General features: G+C 47.1%; 1 protein-coding gene across 1 annotated transcript; it reads right to left on the bottom strand.

The window, feature by feature from the left end:
- Positions 1 to 2,727: 2,727 nt before the first annotated feature.
- On the bottom strand, positions 2,728 to 9,795 carry LOC124550717 (testis-specific gene A8 protein-like). Its single transcript, XM_047125437.1, has 2 exons — positions 9,490 to 9,795; positions 2,728 to 2,817 (listed from the first exon to the last, which is right to left on the bottom strand). The coding sequence occupies exons 1-2, from the start codon at positions 9,793 to 9,795 to the stop codon at positions 2,728 to 2,730; spliced, it is 396 nt and encodes a 131-aa protein (XP_046981393.1).
- Positions 9,796 to 18,199: the final 8,404 nt, after the last annotated feature.

The following is an 18,199-nucleotide window of genomic DNA, read 5'->3' on the forward strand; positions in this document are numbered from 1 at the left end:
CCCAACATCGTGCAGCCCGCCTCCAGTGGTGTCGCGACAGGCGTGAATGGAGGGACGAATGGAGACGTGTCGTCTTCAGCGATGAGAGTCGCTTCTGCCTTGGTGCCAATGATGGTCGTACGCGTGTTTGGCGCCGTGCAGGTGAGCGCCACAATCAGGACTGCATACGACCGAGGCACACAGGGCCAACACCCGGCATCATGGTGTGGGGAGCGATCTCCTACACTGGCCGTACACCACTGGTGATCGTCGAGGGGACACTGAATAGTGCACGATACATCCAAACCGTCATCGAACCCATCGTTCTACCATTCCTAGACCGGCAAGGGAACTTGCTGTTCCAACAGGACAATGCACGTCCGCATGTATCCCGTGCCACCCAACGTGCTCTAGAAGGTGTAAGTGAACTACCCTGGCCAGCAAGATCTCCGGATCTGTCCCCCATTGAGCATGTTTGGGACTGGATGAAGCGTCGTCTCACGCGGTCTGCACGTCCAGCACGAACGCTGGTCCAACTGAGGCGCCAGGTGGAAATGGCATGGCAAGCCGTTCCACAGGACTACATCCAGCATCTCTACGATCGTCTCCATGGGAGAATAGCAGCCTGCATTGCTGCGAAAGGTGGATATACACTGTACTAGTGCCGACATTGTGCATGCTCTGTTGCCTGTGTCTATGTGCCTGTGGTTCTGTCAGTGTGATCATGTGATGTATCTGACCCCAGGAATGTGTCAATAAAGTTTCCCCTTCCTGGGACAATGAATTCACGGTGTTCTTATTTCAATTTCCAGGAGTGTATTTATTCAAAATAAATCTGTACATGAACACCATACAAGGGCAAATAGTGACATACATATCACACTGTGCAAGAAAGGTGTATATCACTCAGGTTCATATTTATTTAATAAGCTGCCAAGTAACTTAAAGGCCATGAACAAAATCCATAGCTTTAAAAAATCTGTAACTTCATTTCTCTTGGAAAACTGTTTTTACTCAGTAACACAGTATCTTGAAAAATAAGTTAATTTCGGTTGTAACAATATAAAAATGTAATGTAACAATATAGCAATATAACAATGTAACAATTTACAAATATAATGTATACAATTAGTGTAACAGTATATTAATATAATGTCATTTTGCCCAACATCTAAGGTATGGTATATGTACCTGAAAGATTCAGGACGTAAATAAATAAATAAATAAATAAAATCCGGACCTTCCATTGTTCTTGATGGAAGGTGTGAAGGAGCAATAAATACTTTTTGCTCCACCACTTTCAAAAGTCGTCAGACATCTTCTGCAGCAGCTTAAATTACATTACCAAATCTGTTATTTTCGGTGGCCCAGGCTCCATGGTTAGAACGGTGAGTCTTCCTTCCACTACAAATGAGCTGGGGTGATCACTTCATCCTCTGTCTGTGTGATGGGTCTTGAGTTGGGGGCGGCTTCTACGTTCCCAAGTATAGTTTGTAGGCTTCCTCGTCCATACTGCAGTGGACCGCTACTTTGCAGAGGCATCGTCGGAGCTAACTGTGTGCTCCCACCATCCTCCTCACCAAGCCGCTCGTGACAATATGAACTTACATGTGCAGTCAACTGGTGTGTCTTGTCAGCAGGTAGAGTGGTCCATATTTCTGTGATCTCTCGGTTAGCGGCACGGAAAGTTTGGGCGTTGCCACTATACATAGTATGTGGAATACCATGCCGACCTATAAATGTTTGGAAGGCTAATAAGAAGCAGTCCGTTGTCAAATTGGTTGTTAGTTCCCAATATTCCAAGTGTTTAATAGCATATAACACTTATTTACAGTAATGCCTAGTTTCGACTATAGGGGGGCCGCGAAATCAATAATGGGAACTTCAAACAGCTTGTGAGGTTTCACTCTCTCAGCTGCTAGTGGCGCTTTCATCAGTTGGCCGGGGTAGACACCTACGTAGGACTGTTCTAATCAATGACGGGCATGTAGCATCCAGGATGACCCTCTCAGTTGTAAAAGTACCATTTGTACCTGAGGATTGTGTAGACTGATATGAGTGTACTAGGTCAAAAATTTCGCGAGGTGACGGTTTCCTTCAAGAATAATGAGATTACATTCTTCGATTGACGCCTCAGCGTGGTGCAGGCGACCTTGTAAACATAATAAATCATCATCTAAATATGGATTGAAGCATTTTATCTTGGATTTGCCTGAAAGTGGAAGGTGTTTGCTTAGAGTGATGATTTCCAAGGAGAAACTTTCTTGCTGCACAGTTTTAATCCAATAAAGATGAGCTTCTGCTGTCTCTTCTGAAATGAATTCTTCTCACGAGTTTAAAAGACAGCAGCTTAAATGACATTGGGCTCTGAACAATAGACGAGACTGGATCATTCTCACACAATGTCACGGTAGAACTAGACAACTTTTCTTCCATGCCCTCTTGGGCCTAGAAAATTGCGTGTTTCACCTTGTCGAGATACTCGTCGCAAATAACCAAGTCCATGTTACACTCCTCGTCTGAGAGATGACTATGTAAAGTGTCCTCAAATTGTGAGAGAAGCGTCAACTGTTCTTCCGAGAATTCTTTGCAATAGTTAACAGTGTCCTATAGCGGTGTGTCATCTGAAAATTCTTCCATCACGGATACTAGAAGCGTGATGACTTCTCTGACGAGATCGTTTCCTTTTCAAACCTCGTAACTCTTCAGAGTCATTGTTATTCTTAGTTTTCAAATAATACGCTACGGTCACTGACAAAATATTCCATAGCTTCGAGTAAGCAAAGATTGACTACGTGAAGCACCTGGCTGCTGTTCAGAGATGCTGTTGCCTGCCGCCTGTGAAAATTAATGAGCAGTTTTAAATTAAATAGGCACATCAATATGATCTTGTCTGGTTAGATCAGGCACTTCCTAGTGTTTCTCAAACGGAAACAGAAAGCTCTGCAGTCTGTGATTGTTTTCTTCTCAGCCGCAAGAGCTGTGGCCAGTGTCCATAATGTTCCATGTAGCAGGCCTTCTCTACAGCGTGAAACTGGGTCATTCATTTTCAATGTTGTAGCATTCCATGATGCTACTCTAGGCGGGTATAAAATGAATGTGCGCAATGGAGAATAATAAACGCTAAAATGAAGATTTGGCTCTGTCTGACTACCCCTGAAGCAGATCTTAGGATCTCTTAATTCGATAAATTACAATCTAAACATAAATGAATGATGAAGGCAACTAATCCTATTAAATGATAAACATTGTTCCTGCTTATATATTTATTGTAGATTAAAAAAACCTTACATTACAAAGTTTACATTTCCGAAGTACAATTACTAATCAACTGCCCAACTCTGCCCTTTAATATGGCTGTGTGATCTAATATCAATAACGCGAAATGACTGACTTCACCTCCGCACCAAACACTAGAAGACACTACTTTCAAAGATGATCTACGGTGGTGTGGAACCTCAGTGGAAATAAACTAACGTGATCACAGCTGTTTAGCTTAATAGCCCTAATAAGCCGAAGCAATTTGACATATCACCGTATGTACTGCGTCTGGTGCGTCGGCATGCTGGTTCTCGTATGCCTCTGTGTTGATGGAAGAACTCCAGCCACAAAAATAAAAACTCTTCCAAACACTAGGACGGCAGAAGGCGGTCCTCTGACTAATATACTCCAATACTGTCTTCTCCTCTCTGTGTTCTACAGACGAGGAACGCGAACTCCCAGCCACAAGAACGGAATTGAGATAACATCTCAACGTAAGTATACGCAGAAGAAGTGCTCTCAATTACTGAATGCTGCATACTCAACGACTACTTCCAACCCGGAGGTGAAGTCCAGAATCGTATAGGTTCGCAACAGTACAGTGCCTAACTGTTCTAACCATAAACTGTCCTAAGAGCAAAGACAGCAAGTCCGTCTGTGCCAAGAAAGCTGATATCGAGCGACCGTCACACACGGGCGCTCACAACGGAAGACCTCGTCTCTCCACCGCTGGCCTCTCAGCAAGGCTCGGCTCCCCACCATCGTAATTCCGGAAACGAATCATCTTCCCGAAACCACGGAATATTTTCCCTCTCTGCAGATTCTTCCGAACGCCGACCAACGATATTTTAGTCTTTTGTCGTCCAGTGCGGAAAGTTTGCAAGGAAAAACTTATACTCGTACAATGGTACGCTTCTGAGTAAAAATCCTTGGAAATAACACAGCGTGCGTGGTTTCTGAGGTGCTGCTTCTTCGTTCCTCTCACCTGCGTCCAAGATTTCCGTAGTTTCCGAAGTACAACCCTTCTGGTTCGGCTACAAAACCGGCCGGTCGCGACTCTATTGTGCTCCAGCAGTTAGGTGCTACGACGTTCGTCTTCCTACTTCCCGTGTTTAAGCAGGACCGACGCGCCTGTGTGGGCCTTCCACCCAGGGCTTGAGTTCCGTTTGCCGTTTCATTTCCACTGTCGTTTCAACCTCTACTAGTATGATAATTGTTATATCCTAGCCAGTAACGCCACCCGAGCCCGCTGCCAAAAGGTTGGCAGCATCAAAGTCCGGACGCCGTCCGCATAAGCAGCGCCAGTGAGACAGGAAATCGCCGCAAGTCTGCGCGTGCCACCGCTGGCTTCTGGTTTCTTAGGCGCTGGAGTCGCGAGCGCTAGGACAGTTCTGTATTCGCCGCTCAGTTGTATACTCGCCACCGAATCGTGTACTTGCTAGTCAGTTGTGTGTTCATCGCAGCAGAGTTGTTGTTTGTCGTCAGCCGACGTTGACCTAGCCGCTCCGACTCGAACTAGACAGATTTCTGTAGACACGGAGTTCACTACTGTGTTTCTGTATCTTCGTTAATAAAGATAAGTACCGACTTTTATTTAATCAGAGTGTTCGGGTTTTCATCTTTCTGTTCACTGTTCCAGCGGACCGGTCGTCCCGCTATTAAATGTGTGGCGGTGACTTGGTAAGCCGTCTCTACAGCGAATTGTTTGTCGCTACGAACGCCGCCACAAAACTGGCGACGAGGACTTCCGAACTCGTGTGCAGGGCTGGTTCGACTTGTTTCTGGTTATACTAATTATAGCGATAAAATTTTGGGGGCTGGTTTAATTTGTGTTCACTATGTCTGCCGAATTTCAACAGTTGATCTTGTTACAGAGTCAGCAAATACAAAGTCTGGTGGAAGCAATCGCCAAACAAGCGGCTAATCCTCCAACACAAAAGGAACAAGCACAGGCAGCACCACCTTTCCGTGCTTTTGATGCATCAAGAGAAGAATGGCGAGAATATTTCGCGCAGTTGCAGGCGCACATGACAGTCTACAAAATCACGGGTACTGAGCGGCAGCTTTATTTAATTTCCACTGCAGGCGTGGAAGTCTATCGACTACTTTGTAAGTTGTTCCCGGAATCCACGCCAGAAGCTTTAGACTATGACGTTGTTGTTAACAAGCTTGCTGAGTATTTCGAGTCGCGAGTTCATGTGGCAGCAGCCAGATTCAAGTTCTTCAGATTAAAGAAACTGCCACATCAATCTAATAAACAGTGGTTAACAGATTTACGGGGCCTCACCCGTCAGTGCCGATTTAATTGTGTGTGTGGAGCTTCCTACAGTGATGTCATGTTACGAGACGCTATTACTCAAAACATTGCAGATTGTCGTATTCGTGCTGCTATCTTAAAGTTGCCTGACCCGTCATTAGAGACTGTGATGAACATCATTGAAGCCCAAGATACTTTTGACTATGCTGAGTGTGAGTTAGATCAGCCATGTATTTCTCAAATTGCCTGTCCTAAGCAAGTTACGTCACGCCCGCGGCCCCACCGGCAGAGTCAGACTGTAAACACTAGCCGGCCGCGTCATGTTAAACACATTCGTCAGCCGCGTGTGCAAAATGATAGAGTTAAGTCTTGCCCTAAGTGTGTTCTTGCTCATCCTCGTGAACGTTGCCCCTTAAGAAACGCGATTTGTCACTTTTGTCAAAGGAAAGGACACATCCAGACTGTTTGTTTGCGTAAACGCAAGAACAATTCTAGTGCTGCCCAGCCCATGGATATTCATGTTCTTCAAAGCCAGCCCGCCCAGAAGGTCGCGTTTAAAGACTCTTCCACGGTTCGTGTGGGTAATAAACTTGTTCGCAATAAGCCACCCACCCAGCCCTCTGCTATGCGACCCAAGCGTAATTCAAACGCTGTAAAACGTAATGTACAGACTGCAAGTGAAGCGGGAGTTGTTGTTCCACCCGCCCAACCCACGAGTTGTCGTAAGCAGCGAACACGCGCTAAACGCGCTGATTTTGTGTCTTCCGCCTCCACTGCACCGATCCAGAGACAGTGTAATAAACTATTTGTGAAGCTACGCATCCAGGATAAGACCTTCAATTTTCAATTAGACACTGGTGCGTCTGTGACTCTCATAAATAGTGCTACGTATGCGGCTATCGGCCGCCCTAAACTTTCAGCGGCTAAACATTCTTTGGCTACTTATAGTGGAGAACAAATTCCTGTGTTAAGTGTATGTAGCGTGCCAGCCACATTCCGTGGCAATACAAAAACAGTTTGCCGGCCGCGGTGGTCTAGCGGTTCTGGCGCTGCAGTCCGGAACCGCGGGACTGCTGCGGTCGCAGGTTCGAATCCTGCCTCGGGCATGGGTGTGTGTGATGTCCTTAGGTTAGTTAGGTTTAAGTAGTTCTAAGTTCTAGGGGACTTATGACCTAAGATGTTGAGTCCCATAGTGCTCAGAGCCATTTTGAACAAAAACAGTTTCATTCACAGTGCTCCGCGCTACAGACAGTGTAAACATTTTCGAATTAGACTGTTTTGACTTGTTTGGCCTGTCTATCCAAGACAATGTGTTGCACATTAATTCTGTTGTTGTTCCTCAAGACAGCATAACCGATTTGTGTAAACAATACAGTGACATATTTAAAGACGAACTAGGTTGTGCTGCGAACTTTGCCGCTCATATTACGTTAAAAGATAATGCTCAGCCTCGATTTTTTCGTGCTCGTCCAGTGCCTCACGCCCTCCGGGCACCTGTAGCAGATGAACTTCGTCGTTGGCAAAACAACGGTGTTATTCAACCCGTTTCAGCGAGCCAGTGGGCTTCTCCCTTAGTTATTATAAAGAAACCGTCTGGCAAGTTACGTTTGTGTGCTGATTTAAGTCGACAGTTAATCCTCAGCCTGTCATTGATTCTTTTCCTTTGCCTAGACCGGACGAGCTGATGGATAAGTTAGGGGAAGCTCGTTTCTTTTCCAAAATTGATCTCCGTGAAGCATATTTGCAATTGCCCCTCGACGAGCAATCACAACAGTATTTTGTCATAAACACGTCGTTGGGGTTGTTCCGTTTTCTGCGTTTGCCTTTTGGTTGTACGTCAGCTCCAGCTGTTTTTCAGCGTTTTTTGTCACAACTTCTGGCTAATGTACCATCGTGTTGCAACTATTTAGACGATATTGTTGTGTCCGGTCGGACGCCTGCTGAACATTTCCGTAATTTGGAGTGTTTGTTTACAGTGTTGCCTCAGGCAGGCCTACGTTGCAACATCGATAAATGTTCATTTTTCCTTACGGAGATGGGGTATCTGGGACATGTTATTAATGCTCAAGGCATTCATCCCTCCCAGTCACATTTAGCAGCTATTCGTGATTTGCCCGCCCCATGCAATCTGCATGAATTGCAAGCAGTTCTTGGCAAATTGACATGTTGTATTAGGTTTATACCTAATGCATCACAGATTGCTGCACCGTTGCATCGTCTCCGCCGTAAGAATGTTCCGTTTGTGTGGTCAGCTGATTGCCAATCAGCCTTTCAGCAGCTTAAAGAGGCTTTATTGAATGATCGTTGTCTGGTCCATTACGACCCTAACAAGCCTCTGGTGTTAGCTTGTGATGCCTCTTCTTTCGGCCTCGGTGCTGTGTTGTCTCACCGAGTCGGTAACACCGAACGTCCTATTGCGTTCGCATCTAAGTTGCTAAACAAAGCTCAGTGTAATTATAGCCAATTGGACAAGGAAGCGTTGGCTATTGTGTTCGGTGTCACAAAATTCCATCACTACCTCTATGGTAGACCATTCTATTTAGTAACAGATCACAAGCCCCTGACGTCACTGTTTCATCCGTCTAAACCAGTTCCTCAGCGGACAGCTCAGAGACTACAACGTTGGGCTCTTTTGTTATCAAAATACCAGTATGAGATACTGTATCGCCCTACAGCTCAGCATGCAAACGCTGGCGCGCTTTCTAGATTGCCGATCGCTGCGGATGATGTCTTCGATTCCTCTGACGACTCTTGCCATCAGATTGACGCCGATGAGCATCAATCCCTCCGGGATTTTCCGATTGATTATCGTCAGGTGGCACGTGAGACAGCTACGGATCCTCATCTGCGTTTACTATTACGTTTTGTTCAACGTGGTTGGCCGTCCAGGGCAAAGGACATATCGGATCCTGTGGTTCGTCGCAATTATCCGCAACGTCATCTGTTGTCTGTTTCGCACGGAGTTTTGCTGTTACGCACCGAGAATGACCAGCTTCGTGTAGTGGTTCCCCAAGTGCTCCAATCCAAGGTCCTCGACTTGTTGCATCAAGGTCATTGGGGAGTGGTCCGCTCCAAGCAGCTTGCCCGCCGTCATTGTACATGGATCGGCATTGATAAGCAGATTACGCAGATGTCTACAGATTGTTCGACGTGTGCCGAACACCAAGCTGCTCCGCCTCAACGGTATTTTGAGTGGGCACGCCCTGCTGGTCCCTGGCAGCGAGTACATATTGATTTCGCTGGTCCATATTGGAATTCTCGTTGGCTCATCGTGATAGATGCATTTAGTAATTTTCCGTTTGTTGTGCCCATGCAGTCTACAACGTCTGCACAAACTATACAGGCGTTGACTTCAATTTTTTGTATTGAGGGTCTTCCAGAAGTTTTAGTGTCTGACAATGGTCCACAATTTACCTCTGCTGAATTTGAAAGTTTTTGTTCTGCCAATGGCATTCGCCATGTTCTTACTCCGCCGTTCCACCCTCAATCGAATGGTGCAGCGGAACGTTTTGTGCGCACATTCAAGGATCATATGGACCGCCTTCGTGCTACGCACTCTCGTCAGAAGGCCCTCATCACGTTCCTGTCGTCGTACCGGACCACGCCACGCGACGGCCCTTCGCCTGCGGAGCTTCTCCACGGCCGTCGTCATCGCACCCTACTACGGTTGTTGCACCCCCCGGATCGACCCGCCGCTTCTGAGCATCGCACGCGTTTTCAGCGCAACGACGCCGTTTTTTTCAGAGTTTATCACGGTCGCCGTCGTTGGGAACGTGGTACCGTGATGAGTGTCCAGGGTCGCGGTTTTTATACTGTTCAAGGTACTACTGGGGTGCACAGGAGGCATCAGAACCAGTTGCGCCGCGCTGGCTGCCCGGATTCTGCCGCTTGTTCTTTGTCCACAGATTTGGTCCGCGGCGGGTTCCAGCCGCGCCTTCCGACTTCGCTGCCGCCCCCAGGGCAGCAGCAGCAGCAGCAGCCGTCGCCGCTACCACGCCGACAGCCCGTCCCGTTGATGCCTCCCGCGCAGCTTCATCCGGGAGCGCCCCAGGTGGTCGGTCCGGCGCCTGCGGTCCCTCTTCAGTCGCCACCGCCTTCGGAGCTGATGGACGTCGACCCCTCAGCCGGGCCGCCTTCCCAAGCGGTGGCTGTGCAGCCTGTCCTGCAGCCGCTTTCCTTGGGCACCCCCAAGGAGTCTGACACCGCAGCGCCTTGTCCGGCGCCCACTCAGCAGCCGTCGACGCAGCGTCAGGAGACGCTGCCTCTCTTCGTGGGTCCCGACGCCCCGTCGCGTCCATTACCAGAAGCTGCGCCCGTGGTCACAGGCGTGCACCCTGACCTCGGTTTTCAGTCGGTGTTTCCCGAGGCCCCGCGCAGCCAGTGCTGGGGTGCGGACCGGGGACTGCCACCGACAACAGTCTCCGCCCCGGTCTCTTCTGCTACGCCTGCGGCCAGACCCCTCCCCCGCCGTCGACGCTCGCCACGTCATTATTCAACGACGGTGCGGCGATTTGGGGGGGGAGGAGTGTTATATCCTAGCCAGTAATGCCACCCGAGCCCGCTGCCAAAAGGTTGGCAGCATCAAAGTCCGGACGCCGTCCGCATAAGCAGCGCCAGTGAGACAGGAAATCGCCGCAAGTCTGCGCGTGCCACCGCTGGCTTCTGGTTTCTTAAGCGCTGGAGTCGCGAGCGCTAGGACAGTTCTGTATTCGCCGCTCAGTTGTATACTCGCCACCGAATTGTGTACTTGCTAGTCAGTTGTGTGTTCATCGCAGCAGAGTTGTTGTTTGTCGTCAGCCGACGTTGACCTAGCCGCTCCGACTCGAACTAGACAGATTTCTGTAGACACGGAGTTCACTACTGTGTTTCTGTATCTTCGTTAATAAAGATAAGTACCGACTTTTATTTAATCAGAGTGTTCGGGTTTTCATCTTTCTGTTCACTGTTCCAGCGGACCGGTCGTCCCGCTATTAAAAGTATGGCGGTGACTTCGTAAGCCGTTTCTACAGCGAATTGTTTGTCGCTACGAACGCCGCCACAAAAATAATAAAAACACTCTGTCACCTTTCATGCAGTAAGCGTTAACAGTTATTTACAAGGTGTACGTGACAATGTCAGTCTGCTTTAAATATTCATATATACGATGTGCTAACTATCAAATAATACCTAATGTGGTTGTAGATCACGTCGAAGTATGTGGATTAGTGATTGCAAGTTGCGAAGTTGTAGCCACCTTACAGCATCTCCGGCCCGTGTCAGTGCCATGAACACGGCAGCGTATCGTCCAGTGTCAGCCCACTAGCTCCCAACTGTTGTGTTTCGGCACCATAAAATGTCGCTGTCGGCTTGAGAAAGTAAGGGAGAGTGTTTCTTTACGTAAATATGACAACAAGACAGACATCGAGATTTTCCAAAAAATATGTACAAACATGGAGGTAAAAATGGAAGGGTTTTGTCACTATGTCAAAAACTTGAAGCCGACGTCCGCCATCGCAAATAGCGCAAAATACACTGAAGCGCCAGAGAAACTGGTTATAGGCATGCATATTCAAATACAGAGACACGTAAACTGGCAGAATATGACGCTGCGGTCAGCAACGGCAATACAGGGTGAGTCATAAATGAGGAAAAATACGTCACGCAAATTGTCACTCCCAGAGCTACAAACATAAATTCGTTTTCCGCGTGTTCCTACGTCAATAAATGACATTGCAATTGAATGGTAAAAATCTGGAAATAAGAAGTGGACTTTTGGATGTTACTGTGCGCCGACATTGGCCAAGGGGCAGATCGGCAACAGGGGACAACATGCGAGTGTTGCAGGTAGTCTAGCCGCTCGCGAGAAGGCGAGGCATGCGGCGCCAAGCGACGGTCAGCGTGACACTGCGAGCAATGTCTCGTACCTGTTACGCTGGCCGGTATTATGTATCGTGGCTGGTTGGCACAGGGAAGAGTAGGGGGCTGCACTACTGTACATGCATGTTTTATAATTTGGTTTCTTGTCCCAGACTTAATTTTAAGAAACGAGCACATAGACTCAGAATACAAAATACAAATACACACGCACGTGACAGTTAATACAAACGAATACAATACAGCTGTACAAATCGAAACTAACATAGAAACACACGACAAGAAGCTGCAGTGGTGGTTTATAAGTACTGTTCGAAGTGACGACCGCGATGTGTGTGGCAAAGTTGAACTCTTCGCAGGAAGGATTGGCTCTGAGCACTATGGGACTCAACTGCTGAGGTCATTAGTCCCCTAGAACTTAGAACTAGTTAAACCTAACTAACCTAAGGACATCACAAACATCCACGCCCGAGGCAGGATTCGAACCTGCGACCGTTGCGGTCTTGCGGTTCCAGACTGCAGCGCCTTTAACCGCACGGCCACTTCGGCCGGCGCAGGAAGGATTGCTGAACATGATCCAACATGTCTGTATCTCTTTGCGTAATATCACAGGCATGTTGTATTCTGAATTGAAGGTGTTGACATCAACAACCTCTCCTTCATGAATCACAGATTTAAGGTGGCCCCACAAAAAGAAATCCAGTGGAGTCAGGTCTGGCGATCTTGCTGGCCATGCTACAGGGCCTCCACGACCGATCCATTTCGAAGGGAAGGCGTTGCCCGGATGGCGTCGTACTGAGCCGCTGAAGTGAGCGGGGGCACCGTCATGCATCTACCAGAGATTCATACGAGAAGCCAAACCAACGTCTTCCGACAATTCCCGTAATGCAGCAACCAGGAAACGCAGATACCGCTCTCCTGTAAGCCTTTGTGGTAGCACATGTGGCCCTATGAGATGGTGGTCAATAATACCACAACAGGTGTTGACACCGCATCGTTGTTGGTATCCTCGTATCACTGTGCTGTTGGGGTTCTCGTCCGCCCACTCCTCCCAATAATGCGAATTCACTATACACTCCTTCGTGAAATAGGCTTCGTCGGTGAACAGTACTGTTCCTGAAAAATGCTGGTCGTGGGTCTGACGCCGTAGTCCAGCTTCCTCTGGTAGTCTTCCGGCAATAATGCCTGTACCTTCTGCATGCGAAAGGGGTGGTAACGGTTTTTATGACGTGCTCGCATAGCAGTAGATTGTGATATTCCGACCGCAGTGGCGAGAGACCTGGTGCTTACTGTTCGGTCCTCCGCAACAGTTTGTAGCAGTTTTTCTTCGTCATCCGCACTGTACGTCAACGGTCGGCCACGACCACTAAATCCTGGATGTGCTACACACGCACCACACTCCCTCAAGCGCCTGTCCACGGAGTAAAACGTTTTTGTTGATGGAAGGCGCCGGCTAGGAAACCTCTCGTGATACGGTTGCCTTGCAACGTCAGCTCTTCCATCTGCAAGCCCGTAGATGAGGTGGATGTCGGCGTATTCCTCGTTTGTGAGACTTGCCACGGTACTGTAGTGACACTGCGACGCGGCCGTTAGCAGCTGTCGACACGGCGAGTATCGGGCAGAGTGAGCAGCTAAGCGGTGTTGCGAACACGTCATGCACGCCGCGGTTCTACTTCCGCCCTTGACCACTCTTTCCGCTTACAGGACACACATTCCCTAACATGGGACTGTATACTCCGTTACCACCGGCAACGTGTGATTCACAAGTTCTGATACAATTTCACATACATTACGATGGGATTTGTTCTTTCTCGTATCTTTCAAACGCTGGCAGATGCTCATCAGCTCATTGGTGTGTCACGTGTTGTATCTGTGGGTGAATGACATGTCGTGATCATGAGGCTCGTCGGTTTCTCGTTCAATAGTTAACAGGTGTTTTTGTTTTAAGTACACAGTACACCGACGTGAACGAAATTAAGAATGGTGTTACACATAGCAGCACGCGGTCCTCGACATTTTTCCTTCATTTATGACTCACCCTGTATAAGACAGCAAGTGTCTGGCGCGGTTGTAAGATCGGTTAGTGCCGCTCCAATGGCGGGTTATCAAGATTTAAGTGAGTTTGAACGTGGTGTTATAGTCGGTTCACGAGCGATGGGTCACAGCATCTCCGAGGTAGTGATGAAGTGGGGATTTTCCCGTACGACCATTTCACGAGCGCACCGTGAATATCAGGAATCCGGTAAAACATAAAATTTCCGACATCGCTGAACCGGAGAAAGATCCTGCAAGAACGGGACCAACGACGACTGAATAGAATCGTTCAATGTGACAGAAGTGCAACTCTTCCGCAAATTGCTGCAGATTTCAATGCTGGGCCATCAACAAGTATCAGCGTCCGATCCATTTAACGAAACGTCATCGATGTGGCTTTCGGAGCCGAAGGTACCCTTGATGACTGCACGACACAAAGCTTTACGCCTCGCCTGGTCTCGTCAGTGCCGACCTAGGACTGTTGATGACTGGAAACATGTTGTGTGGTCGGACGAGTCGCAATTCAAATTGTGTCGAGCGGATGGATATGTACGGGTCTCATGACTCCATGGATCCTTTATGTCAGCAGGGGACTGTTCAAGCTGGTGGCGGGTCTGAAAAGGTGTGGGGCATGTGCAGTTGGAGTGATATGGGGACCCTGATATGTCTGGACACGACTCTGGGGAATGACGTGTACGTAAGCATCCTGTGTGATCAACTGCATCCATTCATGTCCATTGTGCATTTCGACAGGCTTGGATAGTTCCAAAAGGACTACACGACGCCCCACACGTCCAGAATTGGTACCTAGTGGCTCGAGGAAAACTGAGTTTAAACAGTTCCGCTGGCCATCAAGCTCCCCAGACATGAACATTATTGAGCATATCTGGGATGTCATGCTGTTCAGAAGAGATCTCCATCCCCTCGCATTCTTACTGATTTATGGACAGTCCTGCAGGGTTCATGGTGTAATTCCTCCCAGCACTACGTCAGACATTAGTCGAGTCCATACCACGTCATGCTGAAACATTTCTGCATGCCCGTGGGGGCTCTACACGCTATTAGGCAGGCATACCACTTTCTTTGGTTTTTCAGTGTATTGGGTGCACCGCAGTGATACTTCCCTGGACATCACTATGACCTGCTCGTACTCAGTTTCGAGCACTGGGGACAGCCATCTGCTTTCGTGTCTCTGTCCCAAACAACGTCTGGTGCTTTTGTGTATGGAGACATAGCTGTTTCATCAAAAATGTCAACTAGCTCCTTTTATTGGTGTACTATCAATACGATCGTAAATGTAAGGTTTAATGGAATCATATTTCATTTGTAAGTGGAGCCGTTGACGCAATATTTTCTTCTGTGTATGTGAATCATGCTTATGCTGCTTATTTCTGTCATTTGACTTCTGATTTCCAATCAATCCCTAGGCAATTCTGTTTCTTCTGCATTTCAGTAATTGTTCACTTTGTTGACATACCGTACCAAGAATGACAGCATCCCTTGCTTCTTTCCACATTGCACACGTTTATGTGCTAGCAAAGAACACGTGGGTAAATTTATTTGTAAAGATGGACGTTAAAAATGTTGTGCATACGAGTTGAAAACTGAAAATGTAGCAAATAAGAAACAGGACCAGTAAGCAAACAAGCATTGTTTTCTGAGTTCCAGTGTCATTTGCTGTCGATACAACTACAGTAAAAGTGGAATTAGATAGTGTACGAAAGCATGCTTTTCACTTCACGTCCTTCTCTTCTTGAGTGATTCGAAATACATCAACAAGAATGTGACCGAATGTGTCGTGTTAGGCTAGAACAACAAATATTATAAATTATTGTTTCTGTAATACACATAAATTATAATGGTGGTATTGAAGAGTCCCCTATACATTAAAGCTTGTGATTTAACTCTGTTTGTTATGGGACAATAAAAATTCTGATTCTGGTTTGGCCGAAAGCTTATGTGAACACTCGTTTGGACGTGCCTGCCAGCTGCTCGACATCTCTTCTTTGCAGTGAGTAGCAAGTTATGCTTTTCACAATATTGTTTATATCCCAACCAGTATTTTCATTCCATTGTTTACTATATTGCAAAGCAGAAGTAAAAATGCCCAACCCCATATACAGGCGTCTAGAAGTCATAGTTGGTGAAGGCCACGTCATATTCTTACACCACGTTTTTGAGCAACGAATTATCTTCTTTCTTAAAGATAAGTTACCCCGTAACATTATTCAGTGTGCCAATATTGAATGGAATCTACTGATCTGACTCTATTAAAAATTTGCAATGATTCAGAGCGCAAATGTGGCTGAAGTAAGTTGCCTTGAGTTCCGAAATGTTCTTTCTTTCAGATTAAGTTCTCGTCAATCATCATCATCATCATTTTGGACAGTTTCCAGCCACTGGCTGGGTCTGTCGGGAACACAAGCCTCTCCATCGTGTTCTGTCTTTCCACCATTCCCCCTCTTCCACCTTCGTCCAGTTCTCTCCTCTTCTCGTCACACATTCCTTCACTCCCTTCACCCATCTATCTCTCGGTCTTCCCCTGGGCCTCTTCCCCTCCAGTTGCAGATCAAACATCCTCTTTGGAATTCTTCCCTCATCCATTCTCTTCATGTGTCCATACCACTGCAGTCTTGATTTTTCTATCCTGTCCTGTATTGGTTCCTCCTTTAGTCTTTCCCTCACATACACATTTCGCAATCTGTCTCGTCTTGTTACACTCAACCTGCTCCTCTGGAACTTCATTTCACTAGCTTGTATTCTACTTTTGTCGCTTTTGTGCATTACCCATGTCTCACTTCCGTATGCCAATATGGGGACAAAGTAGGTTCGATATATAATTCCCTTGGATTTCTGTGGCACCACCTTGCTCCAAATAAGCCCCCTAATGCATTTGAAGAACTGCCCTGCTTTTCTGCACCTTTCATTTATTTCCATTGCGTTTTCCCCCTTACTTTCAATCATGCTTCCCAGGTACTTGAAGTTCTCTACCACTTGTAGTTTTTCTCCTCCACAAGTTATATCCACATTTGGCCTATTCTTCTTCCTTGTTGTGACAATTATTTCACTTTTCTTTGCAGAGAAATGCATTCCATATTATGCTGCCGTTGTCTCCCATACATCTAACTGCTCTTGCACCTCCTTCTCGCAATTTCCCCATAACATCAGGTCATCGGCAAAAAGCACTGCTTTCATTTTATGATCTCCAATTGCATCTGATACTTGCTGTAGGATTTCATGCATAATAATAGGCTCTCCATCGCTGTTAGTTACCTGCTTGGCGGCATTCAACAGATCTTCAAAGTACTCCTTCCAAATCTTTTTGAGCTCATGCATTTCCTCCACAACTCTTCCATTATTATCCATGATCCTCAGGCACTCGCTTCTGTCGTTCCTCTTATTTCTTACCATGGTGTAAAGTACTTTTTTGTTCCCTTCACTGTCCTCTTCTAACATTCTTGTCCATTTTTCCATCCACTTCTTCTTCTCCGCCCTTACTATGGTCTGTGCCGCTTTCTTGCTTTCCTTATATTTTACCCTAGCTTCCACTGTTCGGGTCTGGAACCATTCTCTGAAGGCTTTGTTCTTTCGAAGTACTGCCTCTTTACATATGTTGTTCCACCATGGGGTTTCCTTACTTCTCCTCTTTGTGCTAGTTCTTCCGCACACAGTCTCACCTGCCTCAACTAGAGCCCTCTTAAGATCTCCCCATTCTTCTTCCACTGTTCTCTGATCTTCCTTTGGCAGCTTCTTCCTGATCAGTGTCCGGTACTGGGTCCTCCGTTCATCCTCTTTCAGCATCCATGTCTTCAACCTTTTCTCCTGTATGTCTGTTGCTCTCCTATCTTTTTTCTCTCTCAGGGTGGCTACCAACAGCCGATGGTCACTGTCTAAGGCCTCAGATGGAATGACCTTAACATCTGTGAGGCTGCTCATCATCTGCCTATCCACTAGTACATAGTCTACTACTGAAGTTTGGGACCAGTCTCCACTGTACCAAGTTATTTTGTGGCTACTTCTCTTCTTGTACCAGGAATTTGCGATCGCCAGCCCATTCCTCTTGCAGAATTCCAGCAACAATTTTCCTTCTCTATTTCGGTTCCCCCAGCCCTCTGGTCCCATTATCTCCTCGAATCCTTTCCTGTCTGTGCCAACATGTGCATTGAGGTCCCCTATTATAATCTGATTACCTCCATTTAGCTGCTTTTGCATGTCATCTTCAAATTCCTCCTTCTCCTTTTTGTACACCCCACCTGTGGGGCATATGCTTGAATGATTTCAATGCTTTTTCCTTTCACTCGTACTCTGGCTTTTATCATTCGATCATTGATACCTTCCACCTCCTCCTGCAGACCCTCTCTGACCACTATTGCCACTCCATTTCTTCCCCTCTCATTCCCTATCCAGTACAGTTTACATCCTTTACTTAGTGGTTTTTCACCAACTCCTCTCCACCTAGTCTCAGCAAGTCCCAAAATGTCCAATTTCCTCCTTTCCATCATTTCTACAATTTCTTCTAACTTCCCAGTTAGAGTCCTTACGTTTAAGGTGCCCAGTCGTAAACCATCTCGTAATCCTTTTCCATTGCTTGGTCGGTTTCCTTTAAATCCGTTCCGTGATCCGAGGCATGTTCCCTTTTTGAAAGCAGTTGATTTATCCACTACTGGCTTGCTAGGCCTATCGCAGCTTCACCAGAGCCCCGTTAGCCGTCACGTTTCAGGGTTCCCATAGGGCCTTCCCAGCTACCGTAGCGGTCCTGGGGCACACGAAGTCCCCGCTGTACATCGCCCCTATAGGCACTCCCCTACTTTGTGC

This window comes from Schistocerca americana, chromosome 9, assembly GCF_021461395.2.
Source record: "Schistocerca americana isolate TAMUIC-IGC-003095 chromosome 9, iqSchAmer2.1, whole genome shotgun sequence".
Taxonomy (NCBI): Eukaryota; Metazoa; Arthropoda; class Insecta; order Orthoptera; family Acrididae; genus Schistocerca; species Schistocerca americana.